The sequence below is a fragment of the Mesoplodon bidens genome, assembly GCF_964165515.1.
Source record: "Mesoplodon bidens genome assembly, chromosome: 6".
In the NCBI taxonomy this organism is placed as follows: Eukaryota; Metazoa; Chordata; class Mammalia; order Artiodactyla; family Ziphiidae; genus Mesoplodon; species Mesoplodon bidens.
The window spans coordinates 80,190,572-80,216,599 of record NC_138162.1 but is presented as its reverse complement, the minus strand read 5'-3'; the positions used below and the strand labels follow the sequence as shown (position 1 = coordinate 80,216,599).

At 38.0% G+C, this 26,028-nt stretch overlaps 1 protein-coding gene across 21 annotated transcripts in view; it reads left to right on the top strand.

Annotated features, from left to right (window-relative positions):
- TRPM3 (transient receptor potential cation channel subfamily M member 3) overlaps nt 1-26,028 on the top strand; it is a gene marked incomplete at its 5' end in the record, with an annotated part of 811,488 nt that overhangs the window by 576,904 nt on the left and 208,556 nt on the right. For all 21 annotated transcript variants that reach the window (XM_081236454.1, XM_081236468.1, XM_081236450.1 and 18 more), the window contains one exon: nt 13,421-13,592. In XM_081236454.1, coding sequence (XP_081092580.1) covers nt 13,421-13,592 — 172 coding nt within the window. The remainder of the gene's footprint in view (nt 1-13,420; nt 13,593-26,028) is intronic.

Genomic DNA, 26,028 nt, shown 5'->3' with positions numbered 1-26,028 from the left:
CCATGTCAGTTCTTAGGATGAGGAAAGGTCCTAAGTAAGACTTATCAACTACCCTCTTGGTTTGAATCAAGCAATGGTCTTTTATCACCCATCAAATTTTGCAAGTGCTCTTGGCACAGTTAGGTTAAGATTAATTAACAACATGAATTCATTGACTGATACATAAAATGAGGACTTTCCTCACCCCAGGTCTCCAGCTTCTTTATTTGAGTGCCCTTCACCTAGGACAGGAGGCTACAGAGGGACATTCTTTCCATTCAAACTTGTGGCTTCCCTGTTTGGTCTTTCTTTTGCTAAATGCTTGGGTGAGGAGTGGGCACAGTTGGGATCTTTATTTCCTGCTCTGGAACTACTCAGAAGCCCTTGACCAAGCTCAGCAGACTGTTAACCTCTCTTTCCTGTTCTGATGTCCGGGGCCACACACTGACCAATCAATCAACAGTTTTGCCAGAGAGAATTTGGTCCTATTTTTTCTGAGTCACTGTCTTATTTCCAGGGTCTCTTTTTCATTTGTTTAAAACCACAAACAGGTCATTCCCCACCTCCCTTCTAGGGTTTTTCTCTCCTGCTAACAACCAGACTTTTTCCCCTATGTAATACTTTCCAAAATTCCACTGGTATGAGTTAAACTATGTACACAGATTGCCATGCATTATTTATTTCTTTTGTCCCCAATAATTTTAGCAATTAATTATTTATCAATGCTTCTCTATATCAGATCAATACAATCCTCCATTCCCAATCACGGCCTGCCATAGAGTAATAAATGTGCTTCACAGTTCTCTCTAAGTAGCATGAAGTCTGTCTGAGTCAAAAAAAAAAAAAAAAAAAAAAAAATTTTTTTTTTTTTTTTAATCAAAGAGGTTGAGAAGTAACTGGTCCTAAACTGCTTCTTCTATTGTGTTGCAGTATAATGAAACCATCTTATTTCAGTGCAACACAGTATGTGCAATTTTTTTAAATGCAATGCAAAATACTTTGAATTTAAAAATCAAAGATCATGAAATAGAAGCAGTAAATAAACACTGTTTGAATCCTTCAGAACTTTATTTAAGTGATAAATAACTTTATTTTAAGTGATAAGAAATGTCCATATCTATGCTACCAAATTACATGTAGAAACACGAATTTATCCAGAATATGTAGAATAAGGAATGAGATAGTTTTATCAATGTAATATTCTCTTAACTAAAATGTACTTGCTGTTTTGTATCATAAAAAAATTGAATATCTCAAGCAGCAATTCCCAAAGTGTTATGTTGGCAGAACTGACTGGAAAAGTAATACTGATTTTTTCAAAGTATCTGGGACTAGTCTTTGATGGAACATATTTGGGTTAATATTTGCCTTAGATTGCAAGTTGGCTTTTAAGTATATATCAGTTGCGAACTAGAACAAATACAGTTCTTAAAGAATTAGAATATGCTAAAATGCCCCCTCATACCAAGAGCATCTAATAGTTCATTTTATTAACAAATGAATTAACTATTTAAAATGTCATGGTGATTCAGAAGTCATTTTTAAATGTTCATAGTTTCAGCATCTCTCTTGTAAACCTGAGTTGTTATTATTCAATTTTGTGGGTGGGGGGAAACCGTTTTGGAACTTTCTCATGCAGATGAACTATGAGTAAATGAAGGCGGATTATTTCTTTATTCAACATAGAGTAACCATATAATTACCTCAGTTGCCTAATCATTTGCAGAGAATGCTGGCCTACTGCCTTTCTGTGTCATTTTGTTTGTCTTCTAATTCTGTATGATTGTGGAAAGACAATACTTATATTGTATTTACTTGCCTTGCTGGGTTGGGTGAATCACCCCTAATTCATTTTCCTCCAATTCTAGCTTTTTTTCTCTTATTTCACCTCCTCATGTGCTCCTCTTTTTCACTCTTCTTTTCTTTCTCCCTGAATGTCTTACCTGTTCTATGCCAATAGGAACTTTCATATGCCTATGCCAATGGGACTTACTTACATTGTCTGACTTCCCAATGAAAAACTAGTCTTGATCCCAGTTCAGGGGGCAGAAAAAGCCACTTATAAGTTCAATAAAATGTGCACATTCATTGTCCCTGCTCACAGGGGTCTAATAAAGGCAAGCCATGGCTCACAAAGATCCAAGTGAACTTGCGGAGAGACCGAGAAAAGGAAGTAAAATTGGCAGGTTGTAGAGAGCACAGGAAAAATAATCGTATTTTCATTTTTTAGTAAATCTTTGACCAAGATCTATTGAATTTCAACCACTCTGGCATGTTTTTCCCCCAAAATTGGGAAACCAGAATACACATAGGACTTCTCAGGCTCTTATATAATAAGAGTTTGTTTTTCAAGTTGTAAATTATTTGGAGCAAAAGTGCTGTCTTCTGTGAGGTTTTATTAATTTAATTTAATTTTTTTTAATCTGTGCACTGACCTATTTAGGTGATTCACTTTCCAATCGTGATTTTCTCTTTCCTATAGATTCTTTCCTCTTTTCTGTTTATTTATTTATTTATTTTGCTGCACCGCGCGGCTTGTGGGATCTTAGTTCTCTGTCCAGGGATTGAACCCAGGCCCTCGGGAGTGAAAGCGAAGAGTCCTAACCACTGGACTGCCAGGGAATTCCCAAAAGTGCTGTTTTTGGTATACAGGATTTATGACATAGTTTGAGGGACATTTAAATATGAGTTTATTATTCTAATGTATAATTTAAATGATAATTTGAAAGGAATATGATGTTAGGCTGTCATAAAAAGAAGTATTTGAATGAAATATGTAGTCACTGGTGAAAATCTCCCTAAAATTCATTAAAACAGAAGTGTTGTCTGGTAAGCTTCTTAAGTAGTTACAATAATTTTCATAGTTAGCTTAATTTAATGCCTTCTATCCTTTTTCTTCCATTTTATATAAACAAACACACATGTAATAAACATCAAAAAGGAAACCTTATAGGATCAGACATCAGGTAGCAGAGAAAAACAACCAACATATTATTAAAAATCCTGACCACTTCAGAATTCTATCAAAATGCAATCATTTGAAAAAATAGGATTGTTGCATTTTTGGTCAAGTCTATGTCTATGTTCCAGAATAAGATTGAAGTGGCACAAAATAAATGTCAAGGGAAATCTAGGAAATTTACTTGAAATAAATTAAAAAATAAGGATAAAAGAAAGGCCCTATATCTTATTCCAGATATTTTATTACAGTAGATTTATATCCAAACCAATAGAAAATATAGATCATTTTATTTCTGTGGTGCTGGCTCTCAGATGAGCACTTTTAGAAGCTGAAAATTCAAGTACTACTAGAGTTATTTTATTGATAGAAGTCGTAGACATCACAGTTGCTATTCATCTTAGAATTTGAATATACCTTTGGAATGGCACCATAAAGGCAAATACTAGCCCTAAAAATAAAGAAGAAAGATTAATTTGCCCTAGGGTGTGCTTCTAGATATTCTGAAAAATGTACTTCCCTTCAAGTCCGATCTCTTAACTAGACTTTAAAGATATAAGGCATGTATCTTTGGATTCTGAGTTCAACTTAGAGCCACACACATAGTAGGTACTCAATAAATATTGAGGAGATGGATTGGCCATGATGAAATTCAGGCTTCAGGGAAAATAAACATGGAAAAAATATAATGATAAATTTTATCTGGTTCACAACTTTACCACAACTTAATCTCTACTCATATTACAGAGCTTGATCATACTATAGTAACTATAGTCGAGGGATTTTTTAACCAAGTATCTGAATATAAAACTATTTTCTTATGTAGCAGCTCAAGTTGGGAGGTGGATGGTGAAGCCTCTACACGTTGGGGATGGAGACAAAGAAATGTGGAATGTGAAGAGGCTCTTCTGTAACCCCTTTGAAAGATGCATGATCCTCCCAACTGAGTGATAGAACTAGCCTTGATTCTTTAAATTTAAATACCTTCAACTCTGTTTAACCAAATCTTTCAATTAATAGATAAAAACAACAGACTTTGGTGAAGAATAATGCTATGAATACTGAGATAGTAACAATCTTTTGCCCTGCCATTAGACCTGAAAACGAATATTGTTCAGCTCTTAAGGTTAACTCCACCTCTGTGATGTCTCCATATTATACCTACTGCTCTTCTTCTATGGCAACCCATAATCCTATACTTCCATCAAACTAAGCTCAAGGCTCCCTTCCACCAAGACGGCTTCCCTGACTTCACCCACAATATCATTTTCCTGATTGTAGTTCTCCCACAACTGTCTTTTTCCTCAACTTAATTAAAAACTCCTCAAAAATAGGGATTAAATTGTTTTCTTTGTTTGATGGTAACCACTAACATAATACTTTGCATGAACATAAGGCCTTGACATGTCACTTAAACTCTATAAGATTTGATTTCTTCATCTCTAAGTTAACTATAAAACATTTGCTCTATTTTATAGAACTTCAATGAGCATAATCATAATAGTAATTGTAATTTATTGAGCTCTTATTTGAGGAAGCTCTCTGTGATTGTATATATTAGCCTGCTGAGATATGTTTTATTCCATAAAAAAAAAAAAAAAAAAAAAAAAACTAAGCCAAGGTCCACTGTCTCCAAAGCCCATACTCTTAACTAGTATTGGGTTGACCAAAAAGTTCATTCGGGTTTTCCCATAAAATCTTATGGGAAAACCCAAACGAACTTTTTGGCCAACCCAATAGTATGCCAAGTGATATATAAGAAAATATTTAATGATACTATGTTTTTATTGTTAGTTGAGATACTGGCAGATATCTTATGCCTGTAAATTGAACTCAAAAGTAGACTCAATGAGAGTGACCTGAGCCCTTTTCTTTGTCCCTAAATACTCTCGATCTGGAATGATGATTATGAAAGTGTCACCAGTGTAAAGTCAAGAAAAATTGCAATGAATTGTGATTTTTATATGACTCATTTCAGACTTAGATTCTTGCTTTAGAAAACAATCTGACCAGAATTGTTTCAATTAACTGAACAGTTTCTGAAGCCTTTATGATTTGTCTTTTCCCAAATTTAGATGAACAAAACACATGCCAAATGAAAAATCTAGGCATGATCACAAGAAAAAGCACTTTTCATTTTAGCCTGGGGATGAAAACACAAGGTGGATTTCCAAAGCATCATCTTATGTGGTTATTAAATTATCTTGATGTTCAATATCTTCTGTCTTCCCTAAGCTATAGATATATTCTCAGAATTTTATAACCTTTAAGAGTTGTTACATTTAATTGGCAAGTGTTCTTTTGATGTCATTTTTATATTTTAAGCCAAGAAAAATCGTTTAATAATGCAATTGATAATTCTAGTGTAGTTTTCAACTCAGTACATTTTTCATTTACTTCAAATGCAAGCTAAATGTGACTTCATACTGTAAGCTCAGAAAACATCCCAGGAGTGTTCATATGTGGAGTTTATTAGACTTCTATGACTAGGTTAGATAAGATATATTCAGAGGATGCGAGAGGAGAAGTTGAGACAAGGAGACCCACCCAAGTCTTTACAGTCATGAAGGAGCCAATGCTAGCTAAACCTGGACCACACTCAGGTTCAGGGCCACATTCAGTGGCATGGGTAATACAGTTTCAGTAAACACAGTGTTGAGTTTGGATTTGGACATGTTGATTTCAAAGTTCCTTTGAAATATCTATGTGAAAATGTCCAGCAGGACAGTGAGAAAGATCTGTTTACCCACTTAGATTCAGAAGGTGTCTGCATATAGATGATAATTAAAGCCACTGCAGTGGATGGATCACTACATACAGCAGAGTATGTAGAGTGATGAAAAGGAGGGCCTGATGATATCCCGGATCCTGGTGATAACCAATATTTAATGGTTGAGCAGAGGAAAAGCAGCCTGCGAAGGAGACCAGAGGAAGGACTAAGAGGGAGGAGCAAAACCAGGGCGTGTTTTAGAAGCCAAGGGAAGAGTGTGTTTTAGAAGGACTGAGTGAAGGGCAATGCCAAGTACGACTGAGAGTTTAAGGAAGAGAAGGACTTGGAAGTGTTCATCCAGTTGATCAAGACAGACATCATTGGTATCACTGGTTAGAGCTGTTTCAGAAGCATGATGGAGGATCAAGCCATATTTCAGTGGGTTGAGGAGGAAAAAAAAGAAGTAGAGATGGCAAGTAGAAACTACCTTTTAGAGGTTTGTCTGGGATGAGGAGAAGGGACATGAGTAGCCAAAGGGAGCCATAATTTGAGGGATTTTTTCTTCAAGATGGGAGAGACCTGAGTTTGTTTATATGTTTATGGTAGAAATGGAGCTAGGGATGGAGAGGAGATAATTAATGAAATAAGTCCTAGAGTGGCCCTGAGGTGATGGGGTCCAGAACTAAAGGGGAGATTAACCATCTGTACCCTTATAACCGAAGGAGATGAGGAAAGAATATGTAGGCAGAGAGTTGATGGCAGGATTTTGAAATTTAGCTGGAGGTTTATCATTTATCACTGAAATAATAATAACAACAATGATAATATCAACACAATTGTAGAGTTTAATAAGTATCGGCATCCATCCAAGCACTTTACACAGATAGTCATTTAATCCTCATAATGACACTCAGAAGTTGCTATTTTTAGTATCACTATCATCCTTCCCATTTTACTGATGGTGAAACGAAACACAGTGAGATTAAGTAACTTGCCCAATGTTACATAACTAATAAATTATGTAGCTGGGATGTAAACCTAGGCCATCTAATTCCCCAGATCATATTCTTACCTATTATGCAATATTACTTCTCCATATAAGAGCAACTATCATTTTTTTGAGTTCATATGTGGATCATTTCATGAGTTTTATATCTCATTGAACCCTAAAAATGACCCAGTGAGGTAGTTACAATCATTATTAATTTCCACTTACAAATGGAGACACTGAGACCAGAAGGTAAATAACCTGCCTTGGGTCATCCGGCTGGCAAATGTGTAAACACAGGAGTCAGACCATCTGCCAAATGAGGAGAATAGTGTTTGGGGTCAGGCGTATGAGGAACGTGGAGGATAGTAGTCATAGCCCCAGTTGTAGAACAGGAACCAGGACTGATCAGAGCCTAGGGATGGAATGCCAGGCAGCTTAGAGGACCAGAGTGGGGCAGGATGGAGGTCATGAAATTATGATGCATCAGTGAATCCAGAGTAGAGGGAAGAGAATACGTTTTGAAGTCTCAAAGAAGATAATAATAATGCACCATTATATTAGTTATCTATCACCATATAACAGATTACCCCCAAACTTAACGACTTTAAACATTCATTATCTCACCGTTTCTGCGGATCAGGAATTTGTGAGTGGCTTAGCTGGGTAGTTCTGGCTTGGGGTCTCTCGTAAGGTCACAGTCAGGATGTCAGTTGGGGCTGCATCATCTGAAGGATTGAATGGGGTTACAGTACCCTCTCCCAAGATGACTCACTCACACGGCTATTGGGAGGAGTTTTCGCCATGTGGATCTCTACAGGAAGCTGCCTTATTAACATGGCAACTGGCTCCCCCCAGAGTAGGTGGTCCAAGAGAGAGCGAAGAGAAACCCTCTTATGACCTAGTTTTGGAAGCCACACACCATCACTTCTGTTTTATTCTACTTAGAAGTTGTCACTGAATCCAGCCAGACTTAGGGAAGATTTTCAAAGAATTTCTGAACAAATTTTAAAATCACCCCACTGATACATGGTGATTTCTAAAGCAAGTAACCCCTTTCAGAACTCAAGGCCTTTTCCCACAACCAGTAGGCCCTGTATCTGAATGGTACGCAGTCCAGCTCAGGACAGGGCAGAGGGAGGCGAGCCTATTCGAGCAGAAAGCCTGAAATGTGGACGGGGCAGCTCTGCAGCCCGTGAGGTGAAGAACACATTTTCAAAGTGCTGCAAAAAGATGCAGTTGTTTTCCTGTGGATTTTAGTGGGAGTTACGTGGCTAAAGTATCTGGGCATTCTTTAGAGATGGATCCCTGGGTTTGCTGGTTTCTTGTTTGGATTGCTGAGCTGAGAGTCAGCATCTGGGTTTCAATATGACCCTGCTTCATACCTAGACTTGCAGCTGAGCTGCCTGAATAGGAAACAACAAGCCATTGTTCCCTCTAGCTCAGGCCTTGCTATGATTTTGAGGATACACAGTGCCTTTCTTTTTTTTTATTTCATTCTCTCAGTCCCCTTGTTTCTTTACCTCAGACACAGGTTGTTTCCCACTTCTCTGCAGTACACCCTCATCCCTCCCAGAAACGCATGCCTGATCTGAAGAGTACCTTGCCACTCCTTTTGTGTGTCTCTCTCCAAAGCACAAACCCCATTTTGCTGCCTGCTGGTGCCTTTCCTGACCTCTGTCTACTATACAGTTCTGGAGAACTCATCTGGAAAGAATCTGATCAGCTGTCAGCAGGACTTTAATGCCCGGCTGAGTCACTGACAAAAATATCCAGCAGCAAAACCAACCATAATATCCTTTATAAATTTAAAATCAGGCTGGGTCCTCTGTCTTTCCTCTAAATGTCTCCTGCCCTGTAAAGGAATTTAAGATCTACATGCGATTTATAGGAAACAGTGAGGTTAGTGGGGCAGATCCTGTCAAGATGCTTTACTTCTCTGAGCCTCTATAGTTTTGTCTTTAAAATAAGCATGAAATGGATTAATCCATGTAAAAGTGTCTGTCACAGTGCCTGGCATACAATAAGTAGTCAAAGAATGCTAATTTTCTTCCTGCCTAAATTATAATCATGCTGCTATTAGGAGGGAAAGAATGACTCATTGGGCTACACATCCCCTACCCTGGTATTGCCTGGGGCAGGTTGACACACACCTCACCAGGTAATAACATCTGGGATTGCAGAAGGCCTGTGATTGATGACTCAGAAACCTGATTTAACTCAATTCAATTCTGTTCAGGAAAGAAGTCACAGATACCCAAACTGCCCTTGCATTGTGGAAAGCACCACAAAATGGAAGAGACCCCAATATATGAGCGAACTACTTTTTTTGTGGCCAGCACACACAGAAGGTCATTGTTCTGTGCTAACTTGGAAAAGGCAAATGTATTTTTTAATACAGACTGTTCAGACTCAATTTTAGAGGTAGAAAGCCTTCAGAATTTATAGTCAAATCCTCTACCTTACAGATGAGAAAACCACCCTCCAAAAAGTTTCTTTCGATTAATATATTTTGAATATTTATTTGAGAATTACTTAGATGCAAGATTATATGTCTCCTCAAGCCAGTCCAATACTTATCACATACATTTCCTAGAGAAATTCTGAATGGGTGTGTGAACGAATGAATGAATAAATTTGAAGACTTGCCCAAGTTCACAGAAGTAATTAGGGGAACTAGAACTTGAAGTCCCATCTCCTGACTTCCTAGTAAGTACTCCTGGGTGAGACCAGAACGTGCATGAAAATAGCTAGGAAAACTCCAGCAGGTGTCCTAGATCAGCTCCCAAATGATTGATTTCAGCCCATCCAAGTAAAATAAATGCAGCACGCTGTACCAACACACGAACGATGTTCAGTTTCTCCACAGTATCTCTAGATCGGTTCTCTCCTAGCAATGATAATGGCCCTACAAATATCTTATATAAAGGCCCTCCACCTCATTAACTTCTTGAACAGCTTCTATTACATTCCCTCTTTGTTGCAAAGTCAAGGTACACAGAGGCCTTAGAACCAGAGCTTTACCAATCAGCCAATACAAAGTGTGTACAATAGATTAATGAGTGAAATACTAAGTATCTAATATCCATTTCTAAGCAGATTTCCCTTCTAGGTATAGATACCAATGTAGTTACCAATCATGAAAGATCACTTGATATGTAGGCCTGTCAGACACAATTCAGTCTTTCTTGACCCAGATTCCTCATTTGAGCTACAAAACACAGAAAATTATTTGAATGACTCTCTTAATTCTCTCAAGGATGGTACATAACATGGACCATCCTATATTCTTAGGAGAGAACGTGATCCATTACATACAATGAATACTGCAGAGCATTAGGGCTTGATTCTCCCAGGAAACACTGGCTGAGAAACGTGCTAGAGTAATCTGTATACCTACAGGTCACAATTGTTCTTGCTATGCACACATGTGCATGCACACACACACACACACACACACATACACACATTTCCAAGAAAGTCCTTTTTATGTTATGCTCTTAACAATAAAAGTTTTGCATTACCTCTAAAATTTTGTCAGAAGGAAAAATTCATTTGTATTCATGTGATACAAAGGCATTATTTTTTTCTATTTGAAAAACTTAACAGGAAGATCAGCAAATCTTTTGTAGATATGCAAATTGTAACTTGAACAAAAATAGACTGCTGGTATGTTTGTTATGAAGAATATTAAGTGTATTTTGTAGACACGTTAGACCAAAATGCATTCCTCTGAAGTATTTGGGAAGTTATTTCCAACTTTGCAGTTAATCAACAAATATTTCCACAATATCACCGTCTTAAATGACCTAGGAGGACATGCAAAAAAACCCACTTTGCATATTTTGGCAACTGATAAATTTGTTTTCTTTACTCATATTGATTGATTTAAATCTCTGTGTAAAACAAAAGTGACAGATTTGTCTCCCATCGTTTCATTTTGGTCACTAGTTTGCAACTGAAAAATCAGTTTATAGTTGTTAAGATAAAGCAGGACTTGAAAAGAAATTCACATTTGTAGATTGCCTACTAGGAGCCAGGCATGGTGCCAGGTACTTTGCACATATAATCTCATCTAACCCCTATGATGTAAGTGGTTTTATCATTTCTCTTTTACAAACTAAAAATGTGAGACTCAGATTCACACAGCCATTGACAGAACTGGGATTCAAAGAGATTTCCATGCCTCAAACGTTCATGATTGTTCCAGGATTCAACATACCTTCCTCCAATGACTGGAAAATAATTTAGGACATTTAACTTATTTTTTGGATTTATATCCTCCATTATTTGGCAGAAAAAAATCCCTGCCAAAATATAACTACCTTTAACTTACTTTAACATCAGATCCAAAGAAATGGGGAGCAGTAAGATGAAGAAATTAAAACTCCTGAGTGACACTGTAAACTTGATCCTCTTATCATGATTAATTCAAATGTACAGTATTCCCAAAGAGCTGGTACACCATGTTTCACAAGAAAAGAAGGTCAAAACTCAGAAGGCTGAAGCACCAATGTCCTTAGAATCCTATGGTGGGGGAAACAGATATGTAGAATATAGTCAGATGATTTAATTATGTTCTTTTATTCTCAGATTGTGGTGATTAAGTCAGGTTGACCCAGAATCATTTTCACTCCTTTATTTGTTTGAAAATGTCACTTTCACTGGTGGTCTTTAAGCTCCCAAGAATTAGAAAACGTGCCCCGTGTCTCATCTAGAACAAGTGTCTGGAGTTCTCCATCACAAATAGTTTAACCTCTAGAAAATCCACTGTCCCCTGCCCCTCACAGAACTGCTTTGGGATTCCCTCCTTCTTGGCATGGAGCCTTGGGGAACTGCCGTTAGGAAAGAGAAAACAGTAACCTAAAGCTTTTTCTTTTGTCCAAAAGTACAGTGCAGAGGTACTTTAAGAATAGGAGAAAGTCTTTCTGCTAAGCCTTTTCCAACAAAGCATTAATATTTATTAACTTGCACTCTGTTATAGAATGAATGTTTTATGATCAAAAATGTGTAACAGCAAAATGGGAATTTTAACCACAAGCGACCTACTCTTCCAGTGATAAAGAACTCAGGATAGGGTTAGCCAACCACTCTCTCTGTAGTTCAGGGGGGACTCTCATTCACTCATCTAGACAAAGGGGTAATTGAACACTGCTCCATGTGATTACTGGAAACAATAATCACAATTTTATAGGCTTCCTTTATAAATGAGAGCCATCTAGAATAAGCTGTGAATTAATGGTATATTAATGGTATATTAACAAATAGGGACATTTATTAAAAGGTCTGAAGGATATTTCAAAAGCTCAGAATTACCCATTTTAAATTTAGATTAGATCAATTCCCAAACAATTCAGATAAGAGGGGGTTTTTATTTTTCAACTTTTAATAAAAGCATGTCTGTCTCAAGTCTTTTGAATTAATCCATTCACTATTCATTGAGTAGATTCTGTTTGCCAGGCATACAGAAATGTGGGGTTTTGAATCAGCATCAAGGTGTAAAATATGACTTTTATGAGATCTTTTCTACTGACGCTGTCTTTACTGAATCACTTTGTAATTCCTTTAGCAAACTACTCAATCTTACTACAGCTTTGCCTGATGAGTTATTACATACTTAAAATGAACAAGTACATCTCAACTCTATAGTTAATGTATACACTGCATAAAGGCACAGAAATAAAAGTCCCTTAGCATTTATTTCTGTCTTGTCAATTTCAGTGTTACAGTACAGAGATAACTGTATGGACACCGTGTAACAGTGAGTTGGTTAAATGTTCCTTTTCATAGTCTTGAGTGAAATTTCTGCCTAAGTATTTTAGGAGTAGATTTCCAACACATCATCTTGTTTCCATTGTGTCTAAGCAGTTTGGGAAAGGGGAATGAATAAGCATAGATTTTGGAATCAGGCAGACCTGGCTGTGATTTCTGGTTCTGAGAGTGGTAAACTCTTGTAAAACCTACTTAATCTCCATCTCTGTTCCTTCATCTACAAAATAAACATAACAACATCTACCTTGCAGGATTGTTGCAAGGAGTATAGATAATGTATATAAAACAACTGGCGCGCAATAGGTTTTGTTTTTCTTTTCAGATCAAAAGTCTGAAAGACCATACTAAGAATTGTTCTGTTTCAGGTAGTCTGATTCACCATGAAATTAAAATAACACAACAAAAATTTAAGACAAGAGATGAACATTGTGAGCCTGATTTTTATTTATCTCATAATACAGTTATTTTACATTCAGCATTTCCACTTAAGGTGTCTAATAAGACACCTTCAAGTGTCTTAAGGTCTGTTTAAATAACAGACCTTCAGATTGCTGAATGGGCTTGACAGAGATCACCCCTGACCCCATTCTCCACCCTCCGCTCCCCACCCTCCACTGTACTCCAGAATCATGGTTGCTCTTCTCTGCCTATTAGATGTATGGACATGATGGAGAGGAGAAAGAAAGAAACAAAATAGCCAAACTTAAAAATTATTTTTGGTTCATCAGCATATAAACAATCAACTTCAAAATGAAACATTCACTTGCCAGTTTTTGAGTACAGTGAAAGCACAAACTCTCATTTCTGTATGAATCCAGAAAATTAATGGAACACTTACTGTAAATCTTGCTTCTACCCAAAGCAGTATTAGGAGGAGGATGTAGACTATCCTTTCACTGTACCAAAGAATTGATTTCCCTTCTCTCTCTCTCTTTCCTGTCTGTCTGATTCTCCTTTTCATATTTTGCACTCTTTTCTCTGACTTCTGCCCCTTCCTTTTGAAATTCTCCAGGTTGTCCGGCCATATCAGACCATGTCCAATCCCATGAGCAAGCTCACTGTTCTCAACAGCATGCATTCTCACTTCATTCTGGCTGACAATGGGACCACCGGAAAGTATGGAGCAGAGGTGAAACTTAGGAGACAACTGGAAAAGCATATTTCACTCCAGAAGATAAACACAAGTAAGTCGGCTACTGTTCCCACTCAGCCTTCAAATAGGCTGAAAGTGAGAAAACTTGAGCAAATTTTGAACACAGATCATTTTCTACTGGGCCAGTGGTTAGAATTAGAGGAAGTCATCTAGAGGAGGATGATTGGAAGCTCAGTAAGTGTTTACACAATTAGTGGACTCAAGCTCATTTATTATGTGTGAAAAATTCAACCCTGTCTGGGGTTTATAAATGCAGATAAGCTTTTCTTTCCAAACTTTTTTCTACATCTTTTACACAATACTCTAAGGAGGAAAAGCACCCTGTAGAATTTTTTTTTTCTATTTATTAAGCTATTTTTGGTGGCTAAAGAAAAGAAAAAAAGGAAAAAAAAACAGGTTTTGATCTTAGCATAGATCTGGCTGTGCGAAGGCATTTCAAGGGAACTGACATTGTCTAAACTAAAGCATAATGTGTAACCATGTTGATGAAACTTTAATTCTGTCTCTTAATTTTATGTATGTATTCATTCACTGTCTCTAGATACCTATATATTTAGATATATGTCTGTATTTATGGGTGCCACATAATACTTAGCCCATAGTTACACTGAAATTATCTCTTAAGTACTTATGTGTTCTATGCAGTATTTATTGTGTACCCATTTAACTATGAGAAGGTAGCATTGTAAAAACAGCAACGCTCCCCAGAACACTCAGTGGCTTGCATTTAAATGTGGTAGAGGTATGAAAATAATCTACTAACCTTCCTCACAAAATAAAATTCAATTTGTTTTCACAAAGTAACACATGGCTTCACGGCAGGCTCAAGCTTTCTGGTAATTGTATGTTCCATCAGGGAAACTTGGATTTAATTGATTAAACTTTCAAAGCCTGCAATTCCAAGTAACAAAAGATTTTCTTTGGCTTGATAAGCTTTCAAAAATTCAGTGTAGGGCTTCCCAGGTGGCGCAGTGGTTGAGAGTCCGCCTGCCGATGCAGGGGACACAGGTTCGTGCCCCGGTCTGGGAAGATCCCACATGCTGCGGAGCAGCTGGGCCCGTGAGCCATGGCCGCTGAGCCTGCGCATCCGGAGCCTGTGCTCCGCAGCGGGAGAGGCCACAACAGTGAGAGGCCCACATACCGCAAAAAAAATAAAAATAAATAAAAAATTCAGTGTAATATGATTCAACCTGTCCAAATGGCTTTTCTCATCTCCAGTCTTTTCTCTGCATCTGTCCCAAATGGATTTTGCTTGCTCTCGCCACCTTCCTCCCAGAGCTAGGATGTCCAACCGATCAGACCACAACTTCTCTTTCCTGTACTCTCTTTTCTGGTCCCACCTTTTAGGAGCTACTACTGTTTAAGCAGTCAAGTTTCATACCTTCATCTTTTTCACAGAGAAGTCTGGAATAATAGATTTTGGTGTAGGCCTGAAGTAAACATTGTATTAGAATACTCTCTTCTAAGAATCTTCAACTATCTTTGGAAAGAGAAAACACAGGATTACCCAAAGGTAAACATCTTTGGGGAAAAAAAGAGCAGAAAAGACTAGAAAATCCATCCAGAAACCAGCAGAGATCCAAAGTAACAAAGCACTATAGCCAATGGGTGGTAGGTTTTGTTAAACTAAAATTGAATTTTATTATAATATTTGATAGGAAGGACAAAACTCATATCATTAATATTATCCATTTAGGTTTTTATAGGCTATAGCATTACTTTTTTTTACACCAGCAGGTTAAGAATGAGCCTAAATAGGAGTAACCTGAAAGCTGAAGAAGATGGGAGCAGGGTAGACAAAGGGCAAATGCAGGGTCAAGTTCAGTGCTCAACAGTGAGACCAAATTTGTCCAGACACACAAAGCATGCCATTGTGCCAGGTCCTGGTGGCAGCTGGGCCAGGTATTTGTTAGTGTTAGGAGGAGAGCTAGGTGTGCGGTTGTGTAAGTTTAAACACCCAGCTAAACACCCAGGTGCCAGCAGGAGTTAAAACCCAGCCAGGGCTCTGTCTGCCAAGCCCTGTGCCTTATAGGCTGCCCAAGGAAAGGATACTCTTTTCTAATTAGTCATCCCAGAGGAGACATTGTTTTGTAACCTTTGTGCCTGGGGAAGCACCTGTCTCCAAAGCTCACAGAGTTGCTATATGTGGGGATTGCCCTGAAGGGGAGGCCTCCGTGAGGAGCAGAGCCCAGCAGCACAGAGTCCAGGAGAAGGCCAAGGCTGGTGGTCAGGGCATCAGGGATGCTGGAGGAGCCAGGACCCCAGGCACATGCCTCATGCCACTCGTGTGACACTGGACCCTTGCGAGCCCATCAAGGCAGGTAGTGGCATGCAGACACATTGCCAAGTGAAATCCCAGTCAAGGGTCTAGGGCACAAAGTAGGGGATAAACACAGACCCAGGTTCCAAGCTGAAGAACCAGGTCAGAGAAGCTGGCTTGAGACTCCTAAAATGTTCCGAGTCCACAAACAGGATTAGGCCTTGGATCTGGGGTAGAGGCTGAGCCCCTAGGTTGGATTAAGTGGTAGTAGCTGGAACAGGATAGGGACAGAGAGAGGCAAATAGTCACTGCAATCATCATAATTTATAAGCACAATTTTCCTCTTTGTTTTGGGGACTGTATTTGAGGCTTAATAGGAATCCACAGACTCCCATTCAGTGTAAATAATTAAATAAGAAGAAGAAGGTTAAAGATGCCCAGAGGAGATCTCTGAGGTCACAGGAAGTTATAAGGCTCAGGGCCAAGAATTTGCCACAAGCTGTAGTGAATGATGCCATGCCTTAGCTCTTCTACCAGTTCTATCCTTGAACTTGGTAGTGGGAGGGTGACCAACTTGACCCAGTTTCCCAGGGACTTTCTCAGATTTACCATCGAAAGTCCCATGTCCCTGGGCCCCCTCCATCACAGGCAAATGGAGATTGCAGGTCGCCCTCCAAGTCAGACTCAGGAGTCATTAGTTCTACTTCTCTTTTTACTGCATTCACCCCACAAAGCAGGGAAGGAGCAGCGAGGGCCTCAGAGCTTAGGGAGTGGCCCCAGGCTCCAGAAGTAGAGCGGGACCTTGAGATCTCCATTCAGTTAGCAGTAAAGCAAAGTGCCCACTGAGAACCTGAAAGGCTCCAGAATAGGACTGACTGAGAAAAAAGGAGGAAAAGTTGACCTGGTTAAAATAAGAAACAGGAGAACTAAGAACATAGTTCTTAGTTCATAGTTCTTAGAACTAAGAACATAGACCTTTAATGTAACTCTCTGTTCTAATCTGAACACTTTTTTTCTTTATATCATAATTAGTGATAATATAATTTTTCTATTAAAATAAGATTTTATTCTATAGCAATTCTAAAAATCTCACCTACTTCTTAATTTCCCTCTTCAAAAGTCTAAGACACCTAAAATACAACAGGGGAACTCAATTTTGGGAAACCCCAATTTAGCCTCCTGAAATTAGACCCTCTACCAGGAGATACCATAATAATACTGTCACCACCTATTATGCTTAGCACGACCCTGGGGGTGTCTGAATACACTCAGCATTTTACTCATTAAAGTGCCATTCCTCTTCATCACTTAGGGATGACATGCATACCATAGGAATCTTTCCACAAGTCTGTTTCTTGCATAAATAGCATAATCTTCTGAAGAATATTTTCAAGAGACCTTTAAGCCCTTTCTCATCAACATGACAATTATGAATAATAAAATATTATAAGCACCAGCATCTTAGACTTCTCTCAGCACTCTGGCATCCATTATCTCAACCCTCCCCTCCCTCCACTCATTCCTGCTCTTAACAGTCCTTCCGGAAGTGTTGTCATTGTTTACTGAAGGACTTCTTTGCTGTTCTTTGTTCTGACATGAGCCACTTAGGAACACTCTCCCATCTGAAATTTTCTAAACTTCAAATTTAACATGCAAAGCCTCAAACAATCCCCATCACGCCTTTAGCAAACAAATATTTCTTGAACTCCTATTATGTACCAGTCATGGTTAAGGTCTAGAAAAGCAGCAGTAGATAATTCATGGAGCTTACGTCAAGAGGGGCAGAGTAATAAGTAAATAAGTAAATAGGCAAATATATGTAGTAAGAGAGCTGTTAAGAAACATAAAGCAGAGGAAGGGATATATGTATATGTCATGGGTACACATGTCTGCATGCATGCACATGTGTGTGATGGGAGGATAGTTTAGATTAGATGATTGGGTATGGTGTAATGTATAAGCAGAGACCTGAATGAAGTGAGGGAGCCAGCTCTGAAAAGAGCATTCTGGAGGGAGTGGAAGCAGGAACAAAGACCCAGGTCTTTGATGAAGAGTACAACCTTTGTAAAGAGTTGAATTTTATTCTGACAGAGTTTTGATCTGGCAAGTTATAGGATCTCCCTCGTGGTTTAAAACATCACTCTGCTGTTGTGTGTAGAGATCCACCTGACGCAGGGGGCAAGATTAAAAGCAGGTAGGTGTTTCAGTAGGCTATTGACGTAATGCAGGTGAGAGATGACAGTGTTTTGAATTAGGATGACAGCAATAAAAGTAGTAAAAAGCGGTTGGATTCAAATTTATACATATCTATTTTCTTAACTGATCTTTCTTTTAATGTGGTAAAATATATATAACATAAAATTTATCAGTTTAACCATTTTTAAGTGTACCGTTCAGTGCTATGAAGCATGTTTACATTGTTATGTAATGATCACCACTATCCATCCCCAGAACTTTTCATCATTCCAAACTGAAACTCTATACACATTAAACACTTTTATTCCCTCCCTCCAGCCCCTGGTAACCATGATTCAACTTCATGTCTTTATGAATTTGTTCTAGGTACCCCACATAAGTAGAATCATATGATATTGGTCCTAAGATACATTTTGAAGGTAGAACTCAAGAGAACTTGCTACTGAATTGAGCATTCAGGAGAAGAAATAGACACATCAAGGATGCTGAACAGTCATCCTTACAGACACCAGTGTATTCTTCAAAGAATGGGGCTAGGGGGAGCCCCTAAGGAGTAAGTTTTTACAAAAAAGGGAGTTGAGGACTAATCTCTGGGGAGTTGAGACAAAGTCCTTGAGAAGGAGGGAGATGATGAGATTCAGTGCACAAATGAAGAACGTGGCCATAGGTAGCACAGGAAGAGTTTCATCCTGGGTAGCAGGAGGGAAGGCAGAGTTTATGTGCGCAGATGTAGGTGGGATGGAACATTTGCTGCTGGGTAGATCAGGTAGTTCTTTATAGATGCTTTCTATATCTGAAGAAAATAATACAGGAGGTCATTGGCTAAGAGTGTGGAAAGGGAAGAGGTGTAGAAGATTAGGGAGAAAAAAGAAAAAACAAGTGTAGATCCTGGGAGAGTGAGCTGACTAGGGAAATGTAGGACTGCCCACTTGATATTTTTGGTCATAAATTTGCAGTGGCATGAATCATCAGGGATGTGTGTTTGTTTCCAGGCATGTTCACCTTGAGTAGTCGAATAGGCAGAGACTTAGGTTGAGAGCCTATTGGGATTTTGCTAGGCAAGTAGAAAAGAGGAAGAGAGAGGCAAGGGAGTGAGGCTATATGTACTCTTTATACCTATATCCCAGGAGTATTGTCAGCGTCTGGATGAAAGCAGTGCTTTCCCACCCACATCTGTGCCCATTCACGAGAACATAAAATCATTCATCTAAAAGATCAGAATAAGGTGCAGAGAAGTGATTAAGAGAATTATCAAAGGTGACCCACACCTTTAGTTAGTATTGCCAAGCATTACATATATTAAGTTCAAACCATTTAAGTAAAGGTTCATAATAAGCAGTTCCTGATATTTATTTTATTGTTGTTTACATATTCATATAAGTTGAATCAAGTTAGCACAATGCTGGGAACATAGTAGCTGTTCAATAAACACGTGTTACCTGAAAGACTGAATACCAAGGGACTGCTCCAGAAAGTAACGTGTAAGTAACCTGAGAACCTATAAAATCCCAAGCATATTTTCTGCATATATTTTTGCTGTTAAAAAAATTCCAAAAAAATTAGAGAATACTATAATAACCCCCGTAACTATCACCCAGACTCTACATTTATCAGCCCATAGCCAATCTTGTTTCCTCTATGTTTATAACCACCTACATCTTCCTCCCGGTAAGTTTGAAAGAAATCCAAACAGTGTATCATTTCATCTATAAATATGTCAGCACCAAAGCATTTCTTTAACTTGTGTGGGCCACACGCAAGGTAGATTTTTAAAGTATTTCCTTAACTTAGTAGCAACATAATGGAAAATACTGATCCAGGTATCCTTTAACAATTCTTTCAAAAAAATAAAAATTAAGAACTATGTTATCACATGTTAAAATTTATCTAAAATTTTGATAATCATTTTTTCTTGTCCCAAATTCTACACTAAGATGGCCAAAAAACATTTAAAACAAATATTACCTTGCAGTTCTTAAAAAGGAAAATTAGTAAAATCCCCAGCAATTGTGGCTTTCTTTGAAGCTTTTGAAGGGAAGAATATAACTTTTGGGGAAAAAGGAAGGCTTTGCCTATTTCCAGCAGTATAAGCTGAGAGAAACAGGGAGACCTGGGGGTTCAGATCTTCATGGCTCTGTGACTTTAGGTAAATTACCGTATTTCTCTCAGACTTTGTTTCTGTGTCTGTGAACCAGGGATGATAATTTTTCACAGTGTGGTGATTAAATGAGTCAACCTATGAAAGGATTCTGGCACGTGGCAGTTCAGAAACACTGATAGGATGTCTGACAGAATATCTTTACCACAAATCGAACCTGTCTCTGCTTGTTAGGGAAAAGCCATGGATCTCTGGGGTTACAGAAAGGGTCCAAAGAAAAAAATGACACTCAAAATTATATTCTGAAACATATTATCAAGCCTCTATTAACATTACTTCTTAAAGAGTAGTTAATTTAAAGTCTTGATCTTTGCAACAATAAACAGAAAACTCATGTTTTTTCATTATTGTTGAAAATATATTCTAAACCGTGTCGTTCCTCTTGCTTGAGTGAAGAATATAATGGAGAAAATTTCATATTTCTTTAGAGAGTCAAGCTATTCTAGTGTCTTGGAGCAATCATTATGAATGTCAGTTAAGTTTGCAGAGAACTCTGGTGGAGGTATTAGAATTTGGGCTAAATGTGAATTGGTCCCGAATATATAAGATTAGATTTATATGTCAAGTTTAGATTTGGGCCAATATCAGATTTCCTTCTTATAATTTACTATTTTGTTTAAAAAGGAGATTGGAGGAAGAGGACAGAAATCTAGTTCGTTTTGGGCTCTAATTGATGAAAGTGTTAGACTCCGTTGTGTCTGAATTTTATTTTAGGTTTGGCTAAATGCAAAGTTTTATTTGGATTATATATCTTAATTCATTTGTGAACATTAACTTTGTTTGTAGGAAATTTCATTATGAGGCTAGAATTTTCCAACTTTGTCATCTTCATACTATAAAGTGAAATCTGTGTCAGACTAAATCTAGTCTAAGAGACTCTGTCCCCACGGCAGTCATTATAGACACACCCATTCTGCAGTACTAATGAATGGGGATGTCTGAGTAGGTTTCGATTTTTGTAACCATTGCTTTTGCCACTGTCAGGGTTTTCTTGAAAGAGAATTTGATGCTCTGCATTTTCTTTGCCCCAGAGTAACAACTGACATTTGAGCATAGCCTCATCTAATGAAGCCACAAAGAATACTTTCTCTAAAGCAGTAGATTAAAATCTGCTTGGCAGGGGCTTCCCTGGTGGCACAGTGGTTGAGAGTCGGCCTGCCGATGCAGGGGACACGGGTTCGTGCCCCGGTCCGGGAAGATCCCACATGCTGTGGAGCTGCTGGGCCCGTGAGCCATGGCTGCTGAGCCTGCACATCCGGAGCCTGTGCTCTGCAACGGGAGAGGCCACAACAGTGAGAGGCCTGCGTACCGCAAAAAAAAAAAAAAAAAAAAAAAAAATCTGCTTGGCAGTTCTAAGCAAACAAGTAGCAGAAATGATCACAGAATTCATAAAACACAATCAAATTTGGTATTTGAGAATATTGCTATTTAGAATTCTCTGGGAAAAAAGAACAGATGTTTTGTTATGCAGTCCCTAAGCCAGTACACCTATTTATATATGACTGTGTGCTTACTCACACAAACTAACAAAAAATAATAACAATAATAATGTCACCCAGTAGCACCGATGTCATCCCTGATAAGTTATGCTTTATGATGGGAACAGATGTTTCTGATTTCCACTGAGTTTGGTACAGGAGTCCCATGAACAGGCTAATCCATAGAGTGATAAAGTCTCATGGGTTCCAGGAGATTTTATTTTTAAAAGATCATCTTTGTGATGTGACACTCATCAATTTACAGCATTTTGTTTCAGTGAAATTTCCATAATCAGAAAAAATACTCATGACTGTATCCTTGTTCCATTACCACCATTTTTTGGTGATAATTCTTAAACATGGCTGTGATAGTTTTCAACTAAGGTGACACTGTGTCCCGTAGGAGGTATTTTAAAATATCAGAGGGGTTTGGTTGACACAATTTCTGGTGCTCCCAAATGACACAGAGAGGAGGAGGGAATGTTAATATTCTACCTTGTGCAGGATGGTTTCACATGAAGAATTGCCTGGACCAAATGCCAATCCATCCTTTAGGAAACACTACCCTGATTATGTTTCCTTGAGTTTTGTTTTTCTTTTTTTTTTCCCCAAATCTTTCCAATAGCCCACACCTGATGTGGCAGGGCCACACACTTCCAAGATACTCTGTCCTAGTCTAAAGGTGTAGAAAAAGCAGCAATCGTGAGCCCGCAGTGAGATTTAAAATATTGAACAACCTGTGAAGATTTTAGTGTCCTCAATCCACATCATAGGCTGGATGTCAGCCCTGACATGTCCTTCAGATCCTAACATCCCTTGCTGTTGGGAAGTTCTCCCTTATATCCAACTTCATTTGCTCTGAATCAGTTCTCTTCTGGGTGAGGACCAAAATCATCATCTGTGTTAGAGCTCTCAGCTTATTTGAAAACTGTAAATGGACTTGAATTGACCTTTCTGCCATAATGGCTGTAAGGAAGCTGTTTTTCATTTGAAGAGACACACTGACCTGCTTAACAGGCAGAACTGACTCAAGAAGTAAATCAGAATTTCCATTTCGGCAGCACCTGCTCTTAGCACCACTGCTTTTTATGTTTCAGGCTCAGTGACTCCAGAAATGTGCTCAATGCTGGGGGCTCTACTGTCAGAGTCCTTGATGTTCAGAGAAATCCTACAGTCCACAGTTATTAGCTGATTTGGGGGTAGAAACAGAAGCCCAGAAATGTGATTGCTTTACCTGCAGGCCCCTGGAGAGCCTACTAACTAGAATTCATTGCCAAGGGAATATTTTAATAAACCAAGGTTCTAGGAGAATAAAGCGTTTGAAACTGAATACAAAGAGACCTCTAATTTTTAATCTATATATTACTGAGAATTATGTTGGAAATCGGGGAGCAGGGCAGTAATATAAATCTTGAGTGAATGAATAAATTCATGATGTAAAATGCCATAAAGCAGTGCTTTTTAAAAAGTCACATTTCATTTCTAGTATATGTCTCTCATTTCCCTGGACTGTAATAGACCCCTTATACGTATTAGTATTTTTCTCTTGTTAAATTATGAAGCCAACTTACCCTGGAAATTTGACATAGATTATCTAAAGAATACTATTGACATCCTTACTATTAAATCCTTACTATTTACCAACCTCTCTGACACCAAAACTAGCGTTAGTGTCATGCATATTATGTGCTCAATAAAGAGTTGCTGTTTGGCATGATACAAATTTTAGTGATTTTGACCCAGTCATATTATTATAAGAAATGTGTGAATTTACAGTTTCAAAAAAATTCCAAAAATATTTTAGCAACAGCAGCATTATTGAAATAAGCATGTAGCTTCCTGGGAGGCTATTTTAAAGGATTGTAGTCATTTATATATAAATAAATAATTTGTATCATAAATACTACATAAATTATTTATTTATTTATTATTTAATTATTTATTATTCTTATTATGACTGTTAAGTAAGTCTCATTTCTTTGTATTTATACCAAATACAGAGAGACCAAGCCTGAGTGTCAACAATAGCACAGAGAGGAAGGCATATGACAAAGGGAACGTCCAAGGTATGAGTCACATCAGAGTTTCCTTGGAAAGTTTTCCATTTTGGAGTAAGTTGGATAGCCATACAGTAAGAGGTTAGAGTTGGCATGGAACCATCGGGTCCCTTGCCCACTGTTGACATTGCAGACCTAGCAGGACACTTTTCCCACTGAGCCTTGATACAGCTCAGGACCATTTTGCATTCATTAAGACACAGGTTCTGCTGCTGTAACAATGACTCAAAACAATGGATGCCTCGATGAGACAGGAGTTTATTCCTTATGCATGTGTTATTCTGAACATGAGTCCAGGCCTTTTGTGGTAGCCTCACAATGTTGAGGACTCAGATTTCTTCTTTCTTTTGCTCTGCACATCCCTGTTTTCATGGTCTGCAGGAACTCACTATCACATCTACATTCTGCTCAGAAGGAATCAGGAAAAAGTCATAACTTGTTCCCTTAAAGGCACAACGAGGAAGTCATATACAGGATTTTGGCTTACATCCTACGTGCCAGTATTTGGTCACATATTCACACCTAGCAAAAGGGGGATTCAAAAATGTAGTCTTTATCCTGGGCATACAGCTAAAATTCTATCACTATGAAGGAGGAAGACAGGTATTAGGGTACAGCCAGCACTTTTTGCCACACCTTTCCAGCATAGCACTACAGATGTTTATTAAGAATTGGCTGGAGTTGGCACATGAGGTAAAACATACCTGCCATTCATAAATAAGATACAGCTACATGTTCTAGTGTGTTCATTGAGTAGCTTTGTCCATAAATAACTCCTGTAGCATATGCTTCATATCACGCCCTTTCACTCTTCACATGTGTGTTTCTTAGTGATATGTAGTTGAAGAGTCTTCCACTGGTTCTGGAAATTGTAATTTCCCCTTGAAATGGGATTGAGACTAGCTGTCGAAAATTATATACATTATTTTAGAACATCCTGGTTTAGTTAACTTTTTAGGTTAACTCAAACAGATCCTCCTAGCCTCAAAGTAATTGCATAGGCTGTACTCTGCTTAATTTGTATACATTCCATAATGGATCCATAGCCACATATTTTCTTGTACATCATTTGTAACCTTTAAATACCTAAATATTAAAAGTAAATAGAAGAGATTCAGTTCCGTGTTTCTGTGACATTGTACTTAATATTAATTTTTCAAAGATAAATCCTAGGAAATAATTCTCATGTGACCTACCCAGGACTGTACTCTTGGTAACAGGCAGTAGAATGGAGATTGCTCGCCTCTCAAATCCTTCCTGAGGGGGAAAGGTTGTAACTGGGCCTTGGCCCAGTTAGGGAAAAAGGACGAGAAACCCATCTTAGAGAGTAAAAGCAGCAGCGCATCCTCCGACTCTGTTGAGGAAACGTTTGAGGAGACCTGGAAAGCAGATGCATTTGTGAGGGATTTAAAGCTCTCTTATACCAGTTATCCAGTTTGACATTCCTACGTTTTATAACCCCTAAGTGATAACTAATAATTTGGCAAGATACAGCTGAAAGGCTCTTGAAACCTTCTGAATGCCTATAAATATATAATTAAGAGTATTTCCTGACACTGACAGTTATAAAAAGATTAATTAGTAGAACTTCTCTTAACAAATGGTGAGCTGGGTCACCTTGTTTTAGAGACTGAGATACATGTGTATTACTGGTCCAACCCTAGTTAGTTTTTCTTTTGATTTTAGCTTGTGTTCCTCAGTAAAACCAAAAAGATAGAGCTAAAAGCAGTTGGGATTTCTTTTCTATCTTAAGTGAATAAAGCCTACGAGGATCTATTGCCGTACAGTTTTAATGAAACCACAGGCCGGCACTTTAAAAATAAACCTTGCCTTTCCTCTCTGGGTATTCTTTGAATAGAACAGTTTCTTGGCCTTGTTTCTGCCTTGCCTATATATTTTTTTCCCTCATCTTTTTATAGTACCAAACTCAGAGGTATTGTGACTTTTCCATTCAGACAAACTAAGTTTCTGTAGAAAATAGATTCAATGTTTAGAAACCCCATTAGAAAATAGTATAAATAAATTCAAAAAACAATTGGGAAAGCAAAGAAAATATTTGCAACCATGACAAAGAATTCATTTACATAATAAGCAAAGGGCATCTACAAATCCTAAAGGAAAATCCTGTAAGAAAATGGGCAAAGTATATCAACAGGAAAATCTTGGGGAAGAAAATACAAATGCTTAACTTCACTCAAAATTAAAGAAATGAAAGCTAAGACAACAATGAAATTTTTTTAACCTATCAAATTGACAAAAAACAAAGTTTAAAAATATCTGGTGTCAATAAGTGTGTATAGAAATCTGTACTGGAGGGT